The sequence below is a fragment of the Ovis aries genome, chromosome 15, assembly GCF_016772045.2.
Source record: "Ovis aries strain OAR_USU_Benz2616 breed Rambouillet chromosome 15, ARS-UI_Ramb_v3.0, whole genome shotgun sequence".
NCBI lineage: Eukaryota > Metazoa > Chordata > Mammalia > Artiodactyla > Bovidae > Ovis > Ovis aries.
In genome coordinates, this window is record NC_056068.1 from 79499724 (window position 1) to 79524120 (window position 24397).

Genomic DNA, 24397 nt, shown 5'->3' on the forward strand with positions numbered 1-24397 from the left:
TTCAGAGGCACCTGCAGTAGCCAAAATCACAGAAGCAGAAGTTATAACGGTGGCTGTCAGGGTCTAGGGGGAGGCAGGTGGGGGGTGGGGAGTTGCTGCTTGCTGGACAGTTTCAGCTTCACAGGGTTGAGCAGAGTGCTGGTGATGGTCGTACAACACGAATGCGCCCAGGGCTGCCGAGCTGTGCGCTAAACGGGGTGCAGGTGCCAAGGTTTATGTCGCCATCAACTGTGCAATGAACCATACCAAGAGTCCAGGTAAGAATCCAGGGCCGAAACTTATTTCTAAGAATCAGTCTCGGTCCAGGCTCTTGCCTTCTACGCCAGAAGCTGATTATGGATGCCTGGGGCCCACCCCAAGGCCCAACCAGCGGCGGGGGACACGGGCGATCGCCACCCTCTACCTTGATGATGAGGAAGACCGCCGAGGAGGAGTCAAACGCTCCGTTGTACATGGTGATGATGGTCGAGCGGTGTTTGCCAAACAGGTTCCCGATCTGGAGAACACAGGACCAGCCCGAGTCACTCACTCGCCCGTGGAAACACTTCCTATGCGCCCAGCAAGCGTCAGGCCCTCGTACGCGGAACCCCCTCCACACCAGGAGCTGCCGCTCCGGCTGGGGCCCACCCCATCAGAGGCCACCAAAGCAGCAGGGGCTTGCGCCTCCCCCACCCACCCCAAGGTCCTGCCAGGCGCCCTTGGCCAGGGCGGGCTCGCACCTGCAGGTTGGTGATCAGGAACAGGATGCCCCCCACGGCAAGCATGGGCATGGCCAGGAAGAGCAGCACAGCTGTGTCTGCAAGGATCCAGACAGAGGCGGGGTGACGCCACCTGGCAACCCAAACACGGAGCCCCGCACTCTGGGGCTCCCCCCTGCTCCCTACAAGCCTGCGCTCAGGGCCCCGATTCTGGGCAGCCCTTCCAGCACCCTCCAAGGGTCTCAGGGGACTGTCAAGGCTGCCTCACGTGCTCCTGCAAAGGGACCTCCTCCCCATCAAAGATGACCCTTGGTCGACGGCAGGCTGGATGTCTAGACAGAGAGGCAGGACTCGACCCGCTGCCCGCTTCCTTCACTAAATCACACGCAATCCTTTTCATCTTGACACTGCAGGGGAGAGGCGCCTGGACTGAGCCCACACACCCAGCCTCTAACTCACTGCACTGAGCTGGATTCTGAATCTGCGACTCAGTCATCTCATCTGATAAATGGGAACAACAGTCCCTGCTCGTCTGCCTTCCTAAGGCACTGTGAGATCTGAGTCAGAAAATGCCCGTGAACTGCGTTTCCCCTGTTCATTAGACTTCGAGCATTTCCTTTGTTTGCCTGGCGTTAGAAATGTGGGATGAATAAAAAGAATTTCTTCCCCTTGAAAAGACAGACATGTGAAAAGAAAATAATCATTCCAATAGCTCTGGCAGCTGGTGGGCGAGAAGAGCAGGACTGAGAAACAAGGGCTGGAGCTGGCACCAGCCGCTCAGTCGCAGCCGACACTGCGCAGCCCCGTGGACTGCACCCCACCAGGCTCCTCTGCCCGTGGGCTTTCCCAGGCAAGAACACTGCAGCGGGTTGCCCCTTCCTCCTCCAGGGCATCTTCCCGACCCAGGGATCGAACCCACGTCTCCTGCACTGCCGGCGCCCTTTCGGGTCACTGCCTTCTTTCTGTCCACCTTTAAGACCTGGGCCACAGGCCGTGCCTGTCTTTTTTGCTAAAAAAAAAATTTTTTTTAATGTGACTCACTATCCAAAAGGAATCTATTATTTTTGAAGGAAACTTTACACTTGGAGTTGCCTGGTGGCCTTGTGGTTAGGATGCCAACTTTCACTGCCATGGCCAGGGTTCAATCCCTGGTTAGGGGACTGAGATCCCACAGTGAAATAGAAGGGAGCTGAAAAAAGGGAAACTTTGTATTACGAGTGTCAGTGAAATGAAACTGGTGTTGCTTGTTGAGAATGCGTGTGTTAGTCACTCAGCCGTGTCCAACTCTTTGCAACCCCATGGACCGTAGCCTGCCAGGCTCTTCTGTCCACGGGATTCTCCAGGCAAGAATACTGGAGTGGGTTGCCATTTCCTCCTCCAGGGGATCTTCCCAACCCAGGGATCGAACCCAGGTCTCCTGCATTGCAGGCAGACGCTTTACAGTCTGAGCTACTAGGGAAGCCCTAACTATAAAAATAAGTACAATGAAAACAGTGTTAATAAATTGTAACTGAAAGCAGTTGCACTTAGAATGTTCAAAGCCTGATTTCTGCTCTTGCCAGTGTTAAAATTACCCCAGCCCTATGTGATTTTCTGAGTGAAATCAGAGGCCTGAATGAAAAATAAAAACAGAGTAACATTTCCACCACTGTGACTCAACCTTAACATAGCATATGTGTGCTTCCTAATAATATTCTCCAAAGTAACTATCATTCTAGTAACCATTCCCTACCTGGAGACACACTGTAAACTTGCTCATTTTCGAGCATTCACACTCCTTACCATTCAATTTCTGTCTCTGGAGAAGGTGCCTCCCCAAATGCCCTGAAGGTTGGCTGAGGTTCCTTTCAAAAATAGCATCACTGTGGTCTCAACACTTTTTCCAAAATCAAAAAGCTCCATTTTCTGGGGGAAGGGCAAATGGCGGCTCCAGTGATTCACAGATGGGAGTCAAAATGTAGCCAGTCATTACCTCCACACTCAGCCACTTGAAAGTCATGTTCAGGCTTTTAGGGACGAAGCCCTGCTGATGAGCAGAGTGGGTTTTAAATAACTGGCTTGAGGTGCCAGGCTACCTCCCGAGGTCTGTCCAGAGAGAAACCTCAGTCAGCCCGTGTTCACTGAACACCAGCGCAGACCGCCAGCGTCGGGCAAGCACCACTCACAGCAGAGCGAGGTGCTCTCACCTCCTAAGCCCAAAACTGAGCCCCACAACCTGACTCCGGAGAGAACACCGAAAGGCATCTGTTGGCCTCTGTAATGAGATGCTGCTAGCAAAGAACACAGCCAGGGTCCCAGCCCCACCCCCCACTAACTTGCTCCGGGGCCTTTTCTAAGTCTTTGCAAGGGGGTCTCTGACCTCAGTTTTCTCCTCTATGCATTCCCCACTTTATTCCCCATGAAGAAAGTGGGGAATAAACCAGACTGGGCACTGAACGGTGGCTCAGATGGTAAAGAACCTGCCTGCAAAGCGAAAGACCCGGGTTCGATCCCTGTGTTGGGGAGATCCCCTGGAGGAAGGGAAAGGCTACCCACTCCAGCGTTCTTGTCTGGAGAATCCCATGGACAGAGGAGCCTGGTGGGTTACAGTCCACAGGATCACAGAGATTCGGACTCGACTGAGCGCCTAAACACATCACACATGCAGACCAGTAAGATTTGAGGAGGAAAATTTTTTGACTACCATAGAGTTGTCGGTCTGCACCCTGCTCAGTCAGGATATTTTCAACAATTACCATTTATATTGCGGTTTCTTTTCTTTCGCCTTTCTTTGGCCGTGCTGCACAGCTTGTGAAACCTTAGTCCTCCGACCAAGGGTCACAAACACGAGCAGAAGTGTACACAGGGCTGCCGAGGGATTCCCTACTATTTCATTTTTCAAAAAGAGAGGACATTTTAAGACATAACAGAAGGATGTAGTCTCTTGAATCAATTCTTCCACTCTGAAGCAATTTCTCCCCTGTCCTTATTACTCACATTTCTCACTAAGCTGTTTTTAGAGACCAGCAATAACGCCCTCAAGGGCCCTTTCCAAGCTCGGAGTCTGTGGATCTGAGTAGTTGCGGGGCCAGGGTCCCCCCCATGACCCTTCTGCCCCTGCCCCGTCCACCAGGTGCCCGAGGTCACGTCCCTCCCGACGGCGCTCACCTGTAGAGGTGAAGGCTATGGTAAGCGTGGCGCTGGTGTAGAGAAATCTGGAACAAAGAAGGGGAGACGGAGAATGTCGTCACGGAGAGAGAGACCTGGGGGACTCCCCTTGTGACCCAGTGACTAGGACTCAAGAGCTCCCAACGCGGGGGCCCAGGTTCAACTCCTGGTCAGGGAACTAGACCCCACGCACCACAACTAAGGCCCAACACTGCCGAACAAACATTTCTTTAAAAAGGAGAGACGCGTGGAGGGGCAAGGATGTGTGGAGCCAAGGTCCTCCAACCTGGAAGTCCCAACTAGCCAAGCCCTTAAAGAAAGATGTTTGTGCCTGGTCTACAAAACCTTGAGTTCAAACGGCTCTTGCTGTGTGACCTTGGGCAAGGTACTACACTCTCTTAGAAGCTTCTTTCTATAAAGGAATTGACTGGACTGATCCAGACCCCGAGCTTAAAGTTCTAGGATGCTATGATTTCACGACCAAGATCCCAAGGTTACTGGGATCTCTTAGAAGTTTGGGCATCCTGTAAGGCAGAGGGTAATAAAAACAGGGCTTATGTGTGATATTCTGATTTATGACAAGAACTACACATTTGGTCCTTGTCCCCAGGCCTTGATACAGGGGTTCTAATAATTTTATAAGTTCCTGCAGAGAAGACACTATGAGCGTCTTTGTTCTACTGTTCCGATGAGATGACTGTGGAGAGGTGGAAAAGCCACAATGAGGTGCCTGGAATTTCGACCCCTGCATCCACTTCTCTACAGAGAGGGGAGAGGGCTGGAAGTGGACTTAATAATGGATCGTGTCTATGTGAGGAAGCCTCCATAAAATCCCCTAAGTGTGGAGTGTGGAGAGCTCCCAGGTTGGCAAACACCTCCACGGACCAGGAGGATGCTGCACCCCAAGCTCACACAGATGCAAGAGTTCTTGGGCTCGGAACCACTGCCCACCTGGCCCTGGGTCTCTTCACGCAGCTGTTTATCTGTATCCTTTATCATGCCCTTTCAGGAACTGGTCAATGCGTCTCCCCGCGTTCAGCAAGCCCTTTTGCAAAGCACTGAATCCAAGGAGGTGGTCAGGGGCATCTCAAGAGCTGTAGCTGACTCAGACCTTGTGGGGAACCTGGGGCCTGCCACTGCAACTGGCATCTTAGCGGGGCAGGGGCGGTCTGGTGGGACCCAGCCCTCGACCTGTGGGGTCTGCTGTAGGGCCTCCAGAGAGTGTCAGGACTGAGTTGAATTATAAGACCCCCAAGGGCTTCCCTGATGGCTCAGCGGATAAAGAACCCGCCTGCAATGCAGGGAACAGAGGAGACATGGGTTCGATCCCCAGCTCGGGAGGATCCCCTGGAGGAGGGCGTGGCAGCCGCTCCAGTACCCTTCCTTGTCTGGGAAGTCCTGTGGATGGAGGAGCCTGGCCTCCAGTCCCCGGGGTCGCAGAGAGTCAGACACGACTGAGCAGTTGGCACACACCTAAGACGCCCAGCTGATGCCAGCAGACGGCCTGCCACTTCCTTTCTGACACATCTGTGGACCAGAAGTGTCTCAGGAGCGACATGTTCCGTGTAAAAGTGGAGGAGCAAACACAGGTGGGAAGACGGGGTTTAGCTTCACACACTCAAGGCTGGAGAAGAGGGAAAGGGCAAAGGCAGGGCAGGAAAGAGGAGGAGGCACGAGACTGGAGTCCGAGGACAACAGAGACGGTCACCCAAGGGCTCAGAGAGCCAAGGACCTGCTGCGCCATCCCGCCACGGCCTGGCCCAGCCGCCCTCCAGTCCCTCCAACAGCTGAATGCCCCGGACCTCCAGGGAGACGCCCGCACTGGGTCCTAATCACGCCCCGCAGGCCGCCACTTATCACAGAAGCTGGCCAGCTCAGCGGCACCCCTGTGAGCCAGCGTGGCCCTCCTTCTCCTTGACTACTCGGCCTGGGCACCCCTGCGGGAGGGAACCTGAAGTTCCCGCCGCCGAAGACACCCCAGGGCGCCGTTCTGCCTAACTTCTGGGAAGTGACAGGGTAGGGGGAAGGCCAGGAGGAGGGTGGCGAGGAGCCACTTGGGTGTGATGAAGACACGGGGTCCCCTGCACCAAGGCAGAGACAGTTCCGGTTTTCTCTGTGGCCACACCGCTCAGGACCTCGGCTCCCCGCCCAGGTGTTGAACCCGGCCCCTGCAGTGGCAGCTCCAGTCTCACGAGTGTCAGAGGCAACTCTAGGCTTTGCTGATTTCACAAGCCCTGCCCCAGGCCAGCACCCCCCACGGGAAGCAGGCCTGACCTTCTGCCCGGTTCAGCGCAACCGACGGCCCAGTTTCACATGCCACAGAGGAAGGAGGAGAAAAAAGGGAAGCAGCGGCTACGGGAACAGGCAAGGTCGACACAGGGTGTCCACACCCAGGCATGTTCCTGACAGCGCTGCTGGAGCAAAGGGGCCTAGCGGCCTGGCCTAGGGCTCCCTGCAAACAACGCCTCTGCCCACAGTCCTCTTGCCCAGCCCTGGCCTGGTGACCCTGGGACCTACATGGCGATGAGGCGGGCCACGGTGGTCTTGAAACGGTCGAAGATGTAACCCATGGGGAAGGTCATGAAGTTGTTCATGAAGGAGGCCAGGGTGAAGATGAGTGAGAACTGCTCGTCCTGGGCCCTGCAATCTGGAGGAGAGACGGGCCCATCTCAGGAGCCCAGGCAGACGGGCCAACCCCCACACCTGTCCCAGCCTCCCTGGCAGGCAGGCACCCAGCCTGTTACCTGTCCAGGGCAACCTCTTCCATCTCGGACAGCCTGCCGGCGGGGAATGTCACCCCTTTCACAGCTAAGCCGTGACGGTCGCTAATCAGCCCTTGGGAGTGGGCACCTCCCTCCCCAGGCGCCTCTTAGGTCCAGGTTGAGGATGGGGGAGGCTGACGCCCCCTTTTTCTCACCATAGAAAGCCTGGCCTGGGTGGGGGTGGGGGGGCCCGGAGTCCTGTCTAGCCCTTCTTCCCACCACCTGGGATCCAGACTCAAGAGAAGGTCCTGCTCCCTTACCATCCAGCCCGGTGGCATTGCCCAGTGACCCGGCATCCGGTTCGCAAAGCTCCTCGAAGTAATGCTGCTTTTTGAAGACATACACCAGAGACGTCCAGCCAAAGAGGACGCCCGTGAAGCCGAGGCACTCCAGGAGCCCTGTGAACAGCGTGGCCACACGGAAGGGCAGGCCGCGGCCCTGCATGGCGCCAGGGGGGCCAACGCCAGGGCCCCACTGGCGGCCTCCGGGCTGACCCGGCCTGGTGGCCAAGCCCTCGGAAAATTCCTAGGGTCTGGGTGGTCCTCTGGTTTCTGGCTGTTTCCGGCTTGTGCAAGAGTCATCCACCCGGCTTCTCTTGATCCTGTTAAGTCAGGCGGAGGCTGCTCGTTCCACAGGGTGCTGTGGGTAGGATAGGGCGGACCAGGGGTTCTTTGTCGGACGGAGGCCAACTGTTAGACACAGTTACAAACCTTCTCCATCCCACAGCTGGCAACAGCCCCAGCCGCTAAGGAACAGAAGCAGTTCTGGGCCAGGCACAGAGGCTGGGGGACCCCGCACGAGTCCTCCCTGAGCCGGCCAGTAACTTGGTAAAGCGGGTGTTTTCCTATCTTCAGTTCACTGACAAAAGCGCCGAGAATTTTGTCAGCTTCCCTAGGTCACGTGGGCTGATAAGTCACGCAGCCGGCAGGGCTAATAGCAAAAACATCCCCCCAAGCACCCCCGCCCGGCTCCAAGATCCCCCGCGATCCAAGTCTGGGACCCCCGAAACCTGCACCCCCACGCCCCACGCCCCTCTTCCCATCACCATCAGCCGGGAAAGCACCCGGGAGCCGCTCCCCACCCCCACCTCGCGGCCCGCGGCCCGCGGCCCCCAGCACGTGCTCAGCCGCCCTTGGGACAGGGGCGCCCAGTGGTTTGCGCAGCCCCGGAGCGCGCGCCCCCCCGGCCCCGGCCCCGCCCCCCGGCTCCGGCCCCGCCCCCGCGCCCCGGCCCCGCCCCCGGCCCCCGGCCCCGCGCCCCCGGCCCCGCGCCCTACCCGCTGGCCCGCTCGCCGCGGTGCCCTGGCGTGCCGCCGCGCGCCCGCCGCTCCCCGGCCCTCCCCGCCCTGCGCGCGCCTCCGGAAGCCCGGGGCGGGGCGGTGGGCGGAGACGCCGCGGGGCCCGCGCTCTCCCTCTCTTTCTTCTGGCCCCGCGCTCGCCGTCTCGCGGCCTCTTTGACCGCGCCCGGGGGCCTTTTCTGACCCCGGCGGCGTCCGTTTTCCTTTCTGATCCTCTTTCCCCCTCCCAGCTGCCGTGACCGACGTAGTTTTAATGCTGCTGCGCACACGGTCAGCAACCCCCGCCCCGCCCCACGGAAAAAGATAATAAACTCACGGCACACAGAGGGCTTACCCGCAGACAGACGGACGGACACACACACGCACCCGCTTCCTTGGGCTCCACCTGGACCACGTGGGTGGGCACACGGTACGTTTCTTCCCATTCACCCACCAGCTCGATCCTTTCTCGAGTTTATGCTCCTCGCGCCGCCAGCAAATCCTAGCGGAGTCAAATCCCAGCGAAGTGAGAGAACCGAAAACAAGAACTGGAGGAAAAAAAAAAAAAAAAGACCAAAAAAAAAAAGTGGCCGGTATGTCGGTTATTTCAGGAACTGTTGCCTCCCATTGCAGTCCGTGCCTGCGTGCCCAGTTCAGTCGCTCAGTTCTGACTCTTTGCGACCCCGTGGACTGCAGCACACCAGGCCTCCCTGTCCATAACCAACTCCCGGAGCTTGCTCAAACTCGTGTCCATCCATTCAATGTTGCCATCCAACCATCTCATCCTCTGTCGTCCCCTTCTCCTCCTGCCTTCAATCTTTCCCAGCATCAGGGCCTTTTCCAAGGAGTCAGTTCTTTGCATCAGGTGGCCAAAGTATTAGAGCTTCAGCATCAGTCCTTCCAATGAATATTCAGGACTGATTTCCCTTAGCATAATTCTTCCGTGCTCAGCTTCTTTATAGTCCAACTCTCACATCCATACATGACTACTGAAAAAACCATAGCCTTGGCTAGACAGAAAGGTAGCAGAAGCAGAAGAGATTAAGAAGAGGTGGCAAGAATACACAGACAAACTGCACAAAAAAGATCTTCATGACCCAGGTAATCACGATGCTCTGATCACTCACCTAGAGCCAGACATCCTGGGATTCGAACTCAAGTGGGCCTTAGGAAGCATCACTATGAACAAAGCTAGTGGAGGTGATGGAATTCCAGTTGAGCGTTTTCGAATCCTAAAAGATGATGCTGTGAAAGTGCTGCACACAATATGCCAGCAAATTTGGAAAACTCAGCAGTGGCCAGAGGACTGGAAAAGGTCAGTGTTCATCCCAATCCCAAAGAAAGGCAATGCCAAAGAATGCTCAAACTACCGCACAGTTGCACTCATCTCACATGCTAGTAAAGTAATGCTCAAAATTCTCCAAGCCAGGCTTCAACAGTACATGAACTGGGAACTTCCAGATGTTCAAGCTGGATTTAGAAAAGGCAGAGGAACCAGAGATCAAATTGCCAACATTCACTATTCATCGACTATTCATCAAATCCATCCAATAGTCATCAAAAATCCAAGAGAGTTCCGGAAAAACATCTACTTCTGCTTTATCGACTACGCCAAAGCCTTTAACTGTGTGGATCACAATAAACTGTGGAAAATTCTGAGAGAGATGGGAATACCAGACCACCTGACCTGCCTCTTGAGAAATCTGTATGCGGGTCAGTAAGCAACAGTTAGAACTGGACATGGAACAACAGACTGGTTCCAAATTGGGAAAGGAGTACATCAAGGCTGTATATTGTCACCCTGCTTATTTAACTTATATGCAGAGTACATCATGAGAAATGCTGGGCTGGATGAGCACAAGCTGGAATCAAGATTGCTGGGAGAAATATCAATAACCTCAGATATGCAGATGACACCACCCTTATGGCAGAAAGTGAAGAGGAACTAAAAGCCTCTTGATGAAAGTGAAAGAAGAGAGTGAAAAAGATTCAACATTCAGAAAACGAAGATCATGGCATCTGGTCCCATCACTTCATGGCAAATAGAGGGGGAAACAGTGGAAACAGTGACTGACTTTTATTTTGGGGGGCTCCAAAATCATTGCAGATGGTGATTGCAGCCATGAAATTAAAAGATGCTTGCCCCTTGGAAGAAAAGTTATGACCAACCCAGACACCATATTAAAAAACAGAGACATTACTTTACCAACAAAGCTCTATCTAGTTAAGGCTATGGTTTTTCCAGTAGTCTTGTATGGATGTGAGAGTTGGACTATAAAGAAAGCTGAGTGCTGAAGAATTGATGCTTTTGAACTGTGGTGTTGGAGAAGACTCTTGAGAGTCCCTTGAACTGCAAGGAGATCCAACCAGTCCATTCTGAAGGAGGTCAGTCCTGAACATTCACTGGAAAGACTGATGCTGAAGCTGAAACTCTAACACTTTGACCTCCTGATGCAAAGAACTGACTCACTGGAAAAGATCCTGATGCTGGGAAAGATTGAAGGCTGGAGGAGAAGGGGACGACAGATGAGATGGTTGGATGGCATCACCGACTCAATGGACATGAGTTTGAGTAAACTCTGGGAGTTGGTTATGGACAGGGAGGCCTGGCGTGCTGCAGTCCATGGGGTCACAAAGAGTCGGACACGACTGAGCGACTGCACTGACTGACTAGACAGACCTTTGTTCCGAAAGTAATGTCTCTGCTTTTTTTTTTTCCATATATTTACTTTTTATTGAATTTGTTAATGACACATAGTTTTTGTATGCTTTTTAATATGCTGTCTAATGTGCTCAGTCATGTCCGACTCTTTTCCACCCTATGGACTGTAGCCCACTAGGCACCCTTTTCCCCTTCTCGGTCTATTGGACTGTAGATTCTCCAGGCAAGAATGCTGGAGTGGGTTGTCATTTCCTTGCAGCACCTGCAGGCAAGCAGACAGTGCTCTCAGAGGGGATTAAGAATGCAGGAAAACAGGATGCTGGCCCTGGATAGTTAGCATCTTATCTAGGAATACCTTCAAGAAGTGGAGATTCTTGCCTGATCCCCTACTTGTCTGCCTTTGATTGGCAGTTCTCTTTTCCTGTATGACAGTATGGAGTGGGTTTTCTTTTTTTTTTGGGTGGTGGGGGTCGGGTGTTTGCGTGTGTGTGTGTTGTCTTTCTCCAGTGAAAGCTCCTAGATATCCTGGCTCCTCCCTTAGCTCTTTGGAGCAGTTCCTCGGAACTCTGGGAGAGGCTGTGTCCCAGGCTGCCGGCTCAGAAAGTTCCCTGAATGAAACATAACTCGCCACTTTTGGTTTTTGTTGTGGGTTTTTTTTTTTGTTTTTGTTTTTTTTCTTTTCAGTGGACAGCACCTTTTCAGAGACCCCCACCCGGAGTGGTGCGCTTCGTTTTCACTGCCCAGGACCCCTTTGATTACTTCCTGCCACACCCCCAGCCCGGGTTCTGAAAGAGTCAACCCTCCAGACCTTGCTGATTAAGTATTCATTCACTGCTCCATTTTTTATTAATCAAAGACGTATATAATTGCCCGCCAGAGCTTGTGATCAGCAGGAGAGAGCCGGCCAACCCAGCTGCCCTGCTCCCATTCCTGCCCAGAGCAAGGGAGCCGCTGGCTTCCACAGGGAACGTTTCCTGTTTCCCGTGGAGAAAGCTGAATTGGGGGAGAGAGCTTCTTGCATATTCAAGGCACTCTACAAACCCCCATGCCCAGCCTCCTGGGCTCCTCCTGGGGCTCAGGGACTCAAGCTATTCCAAGCCCACCCTTCCTTTTAATGAGGAAAAATTAAAAGATTAGGAGGACAGTGGAAAGTCAGAACCAGGGAATATTTTCAGGTCACTACCAAAACAGAAAGGAGAAAGTGTGGCCAGCCAAGCAGAGGGCAGAGGTAGCTCTGACCCTAAACCCAGGCACTCAGGGGCCACGTGAATTATGGAGCCGAGCCAGCCCCCTGGCAGGCGGCGCTGCTAACAGGAGCCTGCCGGTTGATGCAGGAGACACAGGAGACGATGGCTCTGTCCTTACATCAGGAAGACCTCCTGGAGCAGGGCAGGGCAACCCACTCCAGTATCCTTGCCTGCAGAATCCCGTGGACAGAGGAGCCTGGCGGGCTACAGCCCGTGGGGTCACAAAGAGTCGGACACGGCAGAAGCAGCTTAGCGCACCTGCAAGCCAGCCCTTTGTAGGCCCCACCTGTGAGGTGGAGCCTGTAGCGCCTTAAATTAAGGTTCTAACCATGTCACGAAAGAAACAGGAGACGGGCTGATGAAGGTGTACAGCCAGCCGGTAGCCGGACTGTCCACCGTAGTACCGGGGATTCCAGGGCCCGCAGAAGCAGCCTTGGGAGGGGACTTCAGAGGGACTTGCCATGACTTGTCACTCTTAACACTCCCAGGCTTCACACTGGCACATGGGACGTCAGTCACTTGCCTTACTGACTCGGCGGACAGGAGTTCGAGCAAACCCCCGGAAACAGTGGGGGACGGGGACACTGAAGAAAACAAGTCTTTTCTAAAAAAAAAACAAAATTGATCGATGGGAAGAAAACAGAGAAAGAAAATATAGCAGCTCAGGATAACCAGGACCTAAGACGCAAGATTTTCCGTTTGATGGCAAGATACAAAGACACTGAAATTAATTCAAGCCCTTTTGCCTGCTCTGGCTTACATGTTGGTCTCTGGGGGACCTGAGGGATCAGCAAGTGCGGAAGCAGCAAGGGAGGGAACACAGTCAAAGCAGAGAGCAGGAGAGATTCTCGAATGTAAATCCAGGCCCGGAGCTGGAACCGGACAGGCCGTCGAGGCTCTGTCCACTTGCCGGGCGCTCTCTCTGCTCTCAGTGGCCCCCCCCACCCCCACCCCCCAGCTCTGTCTGCAAAAGGTATCCTTCTGGTCACGTGTCCCTCTCGCTGACCCCGTTGGGATGCGATAATAGGATATTCTTTGACCCATTCCCGTTTTGTGTGGTTTGAGTTCCAGAAGCCAGGAGAGGCGGATGCTACTGAGATGACTCTCGAGCCTGACTCCGATGAGGATCAGCCCGTAACATCAGAGAGCGGGATGCTTACAGTAAGATCCGATGGTGCTCCCGGAGATCTTCCTTCCTTCCCTCTTCACTTCCTTCCCCTTCACTCTGCCTCTTTTTTTAATGGATCGATTCGCTCCACAAACATCTGTGGGGCACTCTAGGCTTTGTTCCCGGTTCTGGGATTCAGAGACAAGAGACTCACCACCTTCCCTCCAGGAGCTCACGCTCTAGCTGGGGAGCCAGACAGAGGGGCCCCCAGACAGTCTTGCAGGCCGAGGCCACTTGGAGCCTGGGCAGAACGAGAGCACTCAGGAACCGGCTAGAGCAAGGCGGCGGCACGCTTGAGGCTGGAGTGGCTGCCTAAGTGCGGCCTTTGGATGTCAGCCCGCATCAATCAATCAGGTCCTATCGATTGTGCCCCTTAATATCTCTCCTCTGCATCCTCGGCCACTGTCCCCTTCAGACACTCATCGTCTCTCCTCTGGACTTTTCCTGTTTCCAAACCGTCGCCCTTCTGCTGCAAGAGTTACGGTCGTGGTTCCCATTTGATGACCCTGCTTACCTGTTCAAGGCCTTCCCTGGTGGCTCAGCCAGTACAGCGTCTGCCTGCAGTGTGGGAGACCCGGATTCAATCCCTGGGTCGGGAAGAAGCCCTGGAAACAGAAATGGCAACCCACTCCAGTACTCTTGCCTGGAAAATCCCATGGACGGAGGAGCCTGGTGGGCTACAGTCCATGGGGTCGCAAAGAGTCGGACAGAGCGACTTCACTTTACCTGTTCAGACCCTTCCCAGAGGAGAAGCAGTGGGCCTCTTGCTTCCCAAGTACTGGTGCTGGGGGGCAGGTTTCCTTCCCACTGTGAGCGTGTCTGGATACGCAGGCTCCACCTGGATGGATGTCATGACGAAGGGGTGGGGAGGCAAGTGTGTTTATTTAGGTCAAGGAAGAACCGTTTGCCAAACAAGGCGATAGGGATGAGTTGCACCCAGCCATCCCCCGGCACGAGCTGTGACTGGCCCTCAGCAGCGTCAGCTCCCCGTGCAGCCGACCTCTCTCCTCCTCCGAGAGTACTCGGCCAGGACCGACCCCCACCCCCGCCTCGGGAAAGCGTCCATGTGCTCTCTCCTGCCCCTCCCTCCCTTCCAGATATTTATGTGTGGGGACTTCCCGTGGGGTCCAGTGGTCAAGATGCCACCTTCCCCGCGCAGGGGGCGCAGGTTCAGTCCCTGGTCAGAGAACTAAGGTCCACACACTGTGGGTGCAGCCAAAAAGTTTTTTGAAAAGACAATCTCCAAATATTTTTGTGTGGGTAAAGCGTGAACCATTCCTATAAAGGGCTCTGATTTCTGACATGCTGAACACAAGCAGAACAAAACAGAAGCTTTCGGTCTGTTCGTAACCTGGGCTTGCTGCAAACCAAACTGATTCCCCTGGCTATGGCCGTGAATGAGGTTCGGAGGCCCTCCTTCAGAAGGCAAAGCGTAAACGCACACATTTCCTGTTTCATCTCAATCGGGGAGAAAAATGCTAATCATCTCGAGGCAATGAAAAAAAAAAAAAAAGACACTGTCTTTGGGCCCATTACTGCTCTTGCTGACCTCTCTGGGTTTCAGTGTCCTTCTCTATAAAGTTGGAATCAGGTTGCTATATAGATTAAAGATGTAAGGAAATTGTCCAATTAGTACACTAGCTAATTAATAAACAGCAGCTGTTGTTGTTAAGAAAACTTACTTAGTTACCAAAAAACAGGGAGGAAATCACAGTCATATTTGAGAAGGGTGGCAAAGTGCTCCTAACAGTCGAAAGGCTGAGCTCTGTTCCAGAAACTCTGCCCCTGAGATCTGAGCTCTAGCTGCTCCCAGCTGTACAGCCCTGTGACCCAGGGTGGCCTGTTCACAGCACCGACTGGGCTGGTCCAAAGCAGGGGCCGGGTGGACTGACCTCTGAGCTGCAGAAGGAAGCCCGCTAAAGGACGGGGAGGGGCCGAGTCTCACCGCTGGATCCTTGAGCAGGTCCCCTGGTGTGTTCAAAGCGGTCTGAGGGCGGTGGGCAGGCACCCCAGAGCCCTGCGTGAAGGTGAGGCCCCCTGCCCCACTGGGAAGACCTTTCTCTTTATCCTAGAGTAAATGTGGAAGGACCCGTCCCCCAAAGAGGCGTGGAGGCTGGAGTCCACAGATGTTAAAACCAGCTCAGCCGGTGCCAGCGATAGCGAAGGGAGTCACAGCCCCACCACACTCAGCCTCCGGAGACCCCCACCTCCACCCACCCCCCTCCACTCAGCTCTCATCTGACGCTCATCAAGCCACCGGTTGTTGGTAACTCGATCTCCTGCACGGACTCTGCTGGAACAGAGGGCCCTTGGTGCCCTGTTGACTCCTGAGTCTCCAGAGCTAAGGACCAGGCTGGGAGATGCTGTCGACACCAAGGCCTCCGCGCCCCTGAGAGAGAGAATGACAAGCGTCAGGAGGCTTCTTCACTGAGCGCTGACCGTCTGTAGGGCATTCTTCTAACTGCTCTGAGCTTGTTCTCTCTGAACCTCACAACAATGCTGTGGGGATCGGTGTTCTTAGCATCCATTATCGGGGCCAGCTGAGGCCCACAGGGGCCAAGCAAGTCCCCCGGCATCACCCCTGCAGTACGTGGCAGGACTGGACCGTCCACCTGCTGCTCCAGCCGCGACAGGCGTTCTCATCCTGCACCCCACCCTTCCCTCTGCCGGGGTTCCCACAAGGGCGGGACAGAGCTGGGATGAGGTGGGTGGGTAGCAATTATTGGTAACAGGGATGGGAGTGGGTGCCCGCTTCGGAAGGCAGCCTTGATTAAAAGGAGAGCAGAGTGTTGCCTCTCTATTCACCCACAGATCTGCGTCCCCCAGCCTCACTCACCTGGCAACCCGCACCCACCATCGTGGATTCTGCTGAAAAGAGGAGATGAACCCAGGGGGAGAGACGGGATTCCCAGACGAAAACAGCAGGATTTTTCAGATGCCCAGCTCCACCAGGAGAAAAAGAACAGGAAGAGCTGGGGCCGATGAAAACACTTTTGTTTTGTGGAAAGGCAAAGGGAAGTGGGAAGTGAACGCAGAGTCAGTTCTTAGGTAGGTTAGTAAGACGTCTGGGAGGAGCCTCCCCAAGGAGGAGGTAGGGGTCTGGGGTTCTCAAGAAGCAGAAAGGGACAATCACTTTTTTCTACATTGCTTTGTCTTAGTCAGTGTATCTTTAATTTAGTCCATTTATCTTTATCAATGTGTCTAACGATGTATCTTGCTCGAGGACATGTTTCTCCTTAACAGGAACCTTCTGACAAATCTGGAGCTCTTAAAACTTGTATACTGTAAGACCTTTCTATTATAAATTCTAATCTTGTTAATTTGAGCTGTACTTTGGGGGAGAGGCTCTGGTAAAAATATAGAAGGCCTTGCTTGGACTAGCGAGGGGGGCAGTCTCCTTCCCCCTTCTGATGTCTGTGCCAGAAGCTCTCTCTGTCCCCTACTCACTTTGATAAAACTCTGCTACACCAAAGCTCTTGAGTGGCCCAGCCTGGTCCCTGGTCACAAAGTTAAGTCCTCTTCTTCGGAGATCACGAACCGGACAGCGTTCTCTGTCAGCTCCCAGAAGCGGGGCAGTTTCCGTGGTGCTGGAGGGGTGGGGGTGAGGAAGTACCTGGGAGGGGGTGGTTTCCGCTGCCCAGGAAAGCACGAGGAAACCCTGGCGCCCCCCAACCTGTTCTCCTCTGCCTCTCCTCCGGGCCCCACCAGAATCACGCTTGTGGGGAGATCAGGGAAGGCCCCCCAGGATCTGCAGACAGAACACGAGACAGAGAAGCAGGAGGCCTGGGGGCCGGGCCCGGCCCTGGGAACCAAGCTGGCTCATCTGGAGCATCTTCTCCTAGGGGCCTGTGCTGAACCTGGCTCAGCCCCACCCCCGGTGATGCTGGGATTCTGTGCAGAGGCTGAACGGGCTCGGGGATCTGTTGGGGGGCAGCAGGAAGCACCCCTCACCCCCATGCTGGAGGCCAGACAGGGCCTTGGTGGTGAGTCGCCCTGGGGCTTTCTGCTTGGAAGTTGAAACGGCCTGACAGTGACTCAGAAACCACGGAAGTTCTCAAGGCCGCTGGGTTCTTGCAGATCGCACAGCCAGCTCTGCGAAACCGCAGGACAGGCTGTGCCCACGCTCCCGGAAGGAGCTGCGTACTGCGGAGAGCTTCTGCCCTGCGGGTCTTAAAGGAAACACAGACTCAACGCCCCTCACCTTCTTCTCGTAGAATTCTCCTCAATGAAAGCATCAGTTTGGATGTTAACAAAGGAACACCCTTGACAGCCACTCTGAGTACCGCCTGTGGGCCCAGCACTGCGCTAAGAGCTACTCACGTGTGATGTATAATCATTTTATCCTTACAGCTACCCCATAATGTGGCTACTATTGTTATGCCCACTTTAAAGGTGAAGGACCTGAGGCCTAGATACCGAGTCACGCAGCCAGTACGGGCAGCCAGTACAAGCAGACTCCAGAGCCTGTGTTTCAGCCTCTAAGCATGATCCCTCTTCCTATGCCATGTCCTCCTCCTTCAGGAAGTCTTCCTTGAAGCTCCTTCCCCCCCCGCCCCCAGAAGCCCCTCTCTGTCCTCTACACTTTCAAAGGGCACATATTCATGCCATTCTTTGGACACCTTTCTTATATTACCCTGTTGATGTCTCCCCTCCAGCCTCTCCCCGGGAACTTAATTGTTGTCATGGGGTCGGGGTGGGGGTCGGAGTGGGGGTCGGGGGGAAAGGAGCGGGGAATGACCTAAACTAAACCAACTCACAAGAGGCTAACTGTTAAACCTGAAGTGCAATTTATTAATTCACACTGAGAAATGAAACCATCTAGGAGACAAGAATCCTGAGGTTGGCTGGTCAGCACAATCTCTTCAGGAAGGACAGAGTTTTGGGAAAGGAAATCAATACTTCGTTCAATCCAAAGTCAGAGTGAAGGGAACAGATGGGTTGACACTCAGGAGAAGGCTGACGCACTCCTCTAGAGCCTCCTACCTGCCAAGGGTCGAGAATATCCAAGGCAGGGGGCCACAGGGGTGTCCTTTTCTCTGGACAGGGCTGGATTTTTCTGGCTTCTGCGAAAATCCTACCTGTACGGCTGCTTCATGTATCAGGATCGTGGCTGGCTTTTTTGTTCGCTTGTATTAAATTCTGCATATTTGGTAGAACTGCTCGGCAGTCTCCCGTTGAGACCCGCTGAAGAATCGTCGCTATGTGCCGGCAGCGTCGTCCCCGGCAGAGCCTTCACTTCCCTGTTGTCATCTCGTCTCCACGTGGCCTTGCTGTAGAGGGACAAAACACGGAGCCAGGCTACCCGGGGGGATCCTGGTGTCGGCTTCCCCATCTCTAGGTTGGAAATAATAACAACACCCTCCTCATCATTTGTTGAGAGAGTTGAATGAGTTAATACACATTCAGTGCTTCGAACAGTGTCTGGCATCTGGTAAGCACTCAATACTTGTTAGCAATGATTAATAATTAATCCAATAGATGAAAACACTGAAGCCCAGAGAGATAAAAAGTCAACCAGTATCATACAGTCAGTAAGTGGTGAAGACAGAATTCCAGATCTAACTGGCTTCCTTCAGCTGCCAAAGTCTTTCCCCAAACCAGTTTCTTATCCTTGATCCTTCATGAGAATCCCAAGGAAGGCCTGTTTTAAAAATGCAGATACCCACCTACCAGGGTGGGGGGAGTTTGAAAGGGTGAAAAGATCACAGAAGGATGAGGCTGCTGCACAAGTGGAAATAGGCAGGGCCACACTGAAAACTGTCCGGCAGTTTCTAATCGAGACAAACACACACCCACACTGTCAGCCAGGTTTAATCAGGGAAGCAGGCGTCCTGTGTCTATGGATTTGTCCTGGGGATTTCGACTTACCCAGTACGGCAGCTGGTTAAGCAGTCTCGCAAGACTGTAGTTTTCGCATCTCATATCGGAGGTTGAATTCCATAGGTAAGAAAGTTGGGTCCAGGAGGTGGATATAAAGTGGTGAAGATCAAAAACAGGCTGGACCTGGGGCTTCACTGGTGACTCAGAGGTAAGGAATCCACCTACCAATGCAGGAGATAAGGGTTCAATCCCTGGTCCAGGAAGGTCTTGCACGCAGCAAGACAATGAAGCTCGCGTGCCACAGCCACTGAGCTTGGGCTCTGGGGCCTGGGAGCCGCAACTTCTGAGCCCTGTCGATCTGGAGACTGCTCTGCAACAAGGCAGGCCGCTTCAGTGAGAAACCCGTGCGCAGCAACTAGAGTAGCCTCTGACCACATCAGCTAGAGAAAAGCTCTCACAGCAACGAAAGACTCAGCACAGCCAAACAGAGAAATGAAAGTATCACAAAAGCAGGCTGGAGCTCATGAGAGAATCATGGAAGGACAGCCCGAGTCCCTGAGACTCATGTCTGTTTTTGCTGCCTCTGTCGCTGATGCTGTGGGCATTTTGCAGGAGCCAACATCCTTCCCCACTGGAGGTAACCTTCAGCCAAGCCCTCACGTCACAAAATCATCACGTCTATCCCTAGATATCTGCCCAACAGAAATGAGCGCAGCTCAGTTCAGTTCAGTCACTCAGTTGTGTCTGACTCTTTGCAACCCCATGGACTGCAGCACGCCAGGCCTCCCTGTCCATCACCAATTCCAGGAGCTTACTCAAACTCATGTCCATCGAGTCGGTGATGCCATCCACCCAGCGCACATGTTCACGAAAGGCACGTACAGGAGTGCTTCTAGGAGTCTGCTTCAAAATAGCCTGGAAACAGCTCGAGTGCCCACCGGGAAGAAGATGAACGAGCAGCAGTCCTATCGCCACTCAGGGGAGCACTGCCTTCAATACAGAGAGCAAAGCGCGGGCGCACAGGACACAGATTAACTTCACAGACACGGCATGAGCGGAGAAACCAGACCCAAAAGGGTGCATGATGGGGGCTCCCTGGCCGCCCAGTGGCTAAGAGTTCGCCTGCCAATGCAGGGGGTGGACTTGATCCCTGAGGGGCAGCTAAGATCCCACAAGCCTCAAGGCCCAAAACATAAAACAGAAAACAGAAGCAAGGCTGCTCAGTTCAGTTCAGTTACTCAGTCATGTCCGACTCTTTGTGACCCCAAGGACTGTAGCACGCCAGGCCTCCCTGTCCATCACCAACTCCCAGCGTTCACCCAAACCCATGTCCATTGAGTCGGTGATGCCATCCAACCATCTCATCGTCTGCCATCCCCTTCTCCTCCTGCCCTCAATCTTTCCCAGCAACAAGGTCTTTTCACATGAGTGAGTCAGTTCTTCACATCAGGCGGCCAAAGTATTGGAGTTTCAGCTTCAGCATCAGTCCCTCCAATTAACACCCAGGGCTGATCTCCTTCAGAATGGACTGGTTGGATCTCCTTGCAGTCCAACAGACTCTCTAGAGTCTTCTCCAGCACCACAGTTTAAAAGCATCAATTCTTTGGCGCTCAGCTTTCTTTATAGTTCAACTCTCACATCCATACATGACCACTGGAAAAACCATGGCTTTGACTAGAGGGACCTTTGTTGGCAAAGTATGATTTCAATAAAGGTTTTAAAAATGGTATACATTTTAAAAAAAAAAAGCTTAAAGAAAGAGCTTATGATGTGTGAGCCTATTTGTGTGACATTCAAGAACAGTCAGAATGAACTCCTGGTGAGACAGGTCAGAGTGGAGGTTGGTTCGGCCGCAGGGGAAGGCAGGCTCAGTGCTTGCAGCCGGGAGGGAGCACCTTGAGGTGCCTGAGGGCTCCGGCCTGGATCTGAGAGGTGTCACAGAGCTCTGTTCACAGGTAAAATGCTTCTGGGCTATACACTTAGGTTTGTGCTCTTTATCCTATTCATGATAAACTGTCATTTAAAACGAAATGCAGACTCCTGCCCCTCCCCCCTCCCCAGAGATTCCTGATGCAGTTTAACAACCACCCTGGGGAAATCTCTGCCCTGTACCTCATTTCTTCTTGAATCTGCTCCCCTTTCTGTAGAGTCAGTCATCCTTGAATTCATCCTAAACCCAACTTCTTCAAAGAGAGAGAATATCCAATTTTAATCCTACATCTCTGGGATTTGAAAAGAAGCAAATTTCTGTTCAAAAAAACACCCCGAGAGTGGGACTTAAGCAGACAAAGCTTCCTGGTAACGGCCTCCGAAGGCGTGTGAACAATCTCTGAAGTTGAACTGCTCTTGGTTTTAAGATGCCAAGAAGCTTAATAGTTCCCCACTTTCAGAGACCGTTCCTTTGGGAACTGCTGGGAACCAGAGCCTCTCTGTGTTTATTACACTTGCCCACGTCCCAAACTCAGCCGCCCTCTCCCGGGGTGAACAGACCCAGGATGGCTGGCTTTGTCTCTAGAAGCTGCATGCTTTAGGGACCAGAGGTCTCACTCCCTGAGGGGAGGGACATCCTCCCTGGGGAAAGCTCTAGAAAACCCTCAGTCCCGAAGGCATCCACACAGTTCAAAACGAGCATCATCTGGGACTTCCTGGCGGTCCAGTGGTTAAGACTCGGCACTTCCACTCGAAGGGAAGGGGGCTAGGGTTCGATCCCCGACTGTGGAACTAAGATCCCTCATGCTGTATGGCATGGCCAAGTAATAATAAATACTACAGTAAAATTCAAAAGTGAACACAGCCCTTCTTCCCGTCATTTAGAGCCTCCTCCTGTGGAGGAGATGCTCCAACGCTCCAGATAGTCCCTGTCCAGTCCCCCCTGTACCCCCTCCCCGAGCCTGAGTTCGCATTCTTCAGAACTTTCCGCCGGCAGAAAGGGAAGAGACAGAACAGCCACTCGGATTTGCACAGTGCTGCACAATCCGTCAGAGGCCCCCCCACCAACCCCCACTCCCAAGCACCAGCCCAACCAGTGAGAAGAGACGCAGCAGAGTCTTTGCGGACGCGTTTAGGCTTCCCTGAAGCTCAAACGGTAAAGAATCCGCCTGCGATGTAGGAGACCAGGGTTCAATCCCTGGGTCGGGAAGACTCCCTGGAGAAGGGCATGCACCCCACTCCAGTACTCTTCCCTGGAGAATGCCATGGACAGAGAAGCCGGGCGGACAGAAGAGCCGACATCGCCAAGTGTTCTCTCTGTGCCATTTCTCCCTGCCACGAGATGGTCAGCCAGCCAGGGAACCCCGCCACTTTCATCTGCTACCTGGAGGAGGGCATGGCAACCCACTCCAGTATTCTCGCCTGGAGAGTCCCAGAGACAGAGGAGCCTGGCGGCTATGGTCCGTGTGGTCGCAAAGAGTCAGACACAACTGAGCGACTAACACTTTCACCTTTCAGAAAGAGACAGACAATGAACAATAAACGAGTAAATAAATGTATGTAACGTGTTGGAATTGATGGCAGAAAAGAAAAGAGTACGGCGCATTGTCCAGCAATGATGCGGCTCTGGGTTTCATTCCACCCGCAAGTCCGTCCTGACGCGCCCAGGATAATCACAGTGGTATCAGCCTCCTGCCAGGGACGGATTCAGGAACCCCAACCCAAGTCAATCAGTGTATAATACCTTTCAGGTGACAGCTGTCTCGAGGGGGTTTTGACCTAAAATATCCCAGAGAGAAGGGAAAGGCATTTGTCCCGTGGCGGGGTACAGCCTGCTTTCTCCTCCCAAAGGACTAAGAAGCCCGGTTAAGCCAGTTCGGGTTGGATTTTCTGTAAAGTACTCTGTCGGGTGAAGGGCATCCTTCCCGTTCTCACTGTGTTCTTGTTTGACCCTCTCACAACTCAACATAAACAGTTCCCCAAGGTTGTACATAAAGCGGTCTCCCCACTGGCCTGTCCCCTCGCTGGGTACCGTGGTAAACCGAGTAGAGAGAGCAGATGAAACCAAGGAGGGTCCTGGCATGCAGGAAAGGAAAACCAGGCCCTTATGGTCCTTCCCGCCCCATGTTGTGACTATCCGTGGATATCAGGCCCTCCTGAGCAGTATAACCTGTCTCCCCTCCTACTCTGTAGGGAGAAGGCATTTGCCTGACTTTCCGCCCGCCTAGCACACATGTCTCATCCAATCAGCAAACGCCCACAAGACCCTGGGCATAAAAGTGGATTAAGGACCCCTGTTCAATGTCAGTTCTCCTTTGAGCTGGGCTGCTGTTCTAACAGCGTCTCCCACTCTAATAAACTTTACTTCCCTCTCATTCTGTCTCATGTCTGGAAATCCTTTCCCAACTCATGCCTGGACCAGGACAGGTACCACGCAGGACCAGCTGCCGTCCCCTCAAACCATCCAGTGAAGAATCCATGATCCCCACCTTAGAACAAAGCCCTTAGACTTAGAGAAGCCACTGAACTGTGTCTCGACCAAAAATCCACCTCTGAAGCCTCCCAGCTGCTGGCCAAAGAAGGGACAGGTGAAGGCTGTCAACAGGAAAAATAACAGAGACAGGGTGCCTGGGTCCTGCCTGCGCCGTGAGAGTGACGTCCTGCAACCCGGAAAGCCACCATCGCTTAGGCGGGCCTTGCCTCGGGCAGGGCATTCTTCTTTTTTTAATTATAAATTTTAAATTATTAAACAGGTAATACATGCACAGGGTTTTAAAACACAGGCAGCACAAAAGGTTACATGGTATCACCTAAGTCTCCCGGGGGATCCGGGGCAGGGCTGAGAGGTAGCTGAGGTGGGACCATCTCTAGAACTCTAATCCACAAGCCCCTCAAATTACCCTGAGACTCCACACAGTTTGCAGGCCAGACAAACCCTGCAGCCAGACCCTTCACTCCCGCTCAACCAGAGTCCTTCCAATACCCAATTCTGGGCAGCCACCCCTACCTGTTTTATTTCCGTTCTTCCGGAGGGAGTCTGTGTGTGTATCAGTATATGTGTGTATAACTCTCTCTATATACTTCATCTCACAGGGGTTTGATACAAATGGTAACATACTATTATACTGTTCTGCACTTGGCTTTGCTGGTATCTTTGATATTGTTCCATATAAGAACATATGGGTGTGTGTGTATATACATATATACATATATATATATATATATATATATATATTTTTTTTTTTTTTTTTTTTTTGCTGTGCTGGGTCTTTATTGCTGCCTGCCGGCTCAGCAGTGGTGCTGCAGAGGCTGAGCTGCCCCAAGACAAGTGGGATCGTCCAGGACCAGGAATCGAACCCAAGTCCTCTGCACTGACAGGCAGATTCTTAACCTCTGGACCCCCAGGGAAGTCCCAGAACATGTTTGCTGTTGTTGTGTAGTTGCCACGTCTTGTGCTGAGTAGCATCTGACTCTTCTGCAACCCCACGGACTGTAGCCTGCCAGACTCCCCTGTCCATGGGATTTCCCAGGCAAGAATGCAAGAACTTCTCTAGGGAACTCTTTACAATGCAAGAATCAAATCCCCGTCCCCTGCCTTGGCCGGGAGATTCTTCACCATAGAGCCACTAAGCCAACAGGAAAGCCCCTAAGAACTTACAGATTTTGTTCATTCTTTTTGACGGATGTG

The 24397-nt window shown here is 53.3% G+C and overlaps 1 protein-coding gene across 8 annotated transcripts in view; it reads right to left on the minus strand.

Moving 5' to 3' along the window:
* The window catches only part of SLC43A3 (solute carrier family 43 member 3), a 29787-nt gene extending 10612 nt beyond the window's left edge, over window positions 1–19175 (minus strand). For 2 of the 8 annotated variants that reach the window (XM_042233550.1, XM_060399579.1), the window contains exons 1-11: window positions 18829–19175; window positions 18039–18230; window positions 15797–17129; window positions 13687–15349; window positions 13475–13565; window positions 8239–8431; window positions 6868–7246; window positions 6363–6492; window positions 3846–3892; window positions 720–796; window positions 404–496 (exon numbers count right to left, since the gene is read on the minus strand). In XM_042233550.1, coding sequence (XP_042089484.1) covers window positions 404–496; window positions 720–796; window positions 3846–3892; window positions 6363–6492; window positions 6868–7051 — 531 coding nt within the window. In that variant the 5' untranslated portion in view covers window positions 7052–7246; window positions 8239–8431; window positions 13475–13565; ... (2 more) ...; window positions 18039–18230; window positions 18829–19175. Of the gene's footprint in view, window positions 1–403; window positions 497–719; window positions 797–3845; window positions 3893–6362; window positions 6493–6867; window positions 7247–7694; window positions 7760–7883; window positions 7950–8238; window positions 8432–9010; window positions 9116–13474; window positions 13566–13686; window positions 15350–15796; window positions 17130–18038; window positions 18231–18828 lie in introns of those variants that run through there. The other 6 variants (XM_060399578.1, XM_060399577.1, XM_060399576.1 and 3 more) reach the window with 6 other exon arrangements.
* Between the last annotated feature and the right edge of the window lie 5222 nt (window positions 19176–24397).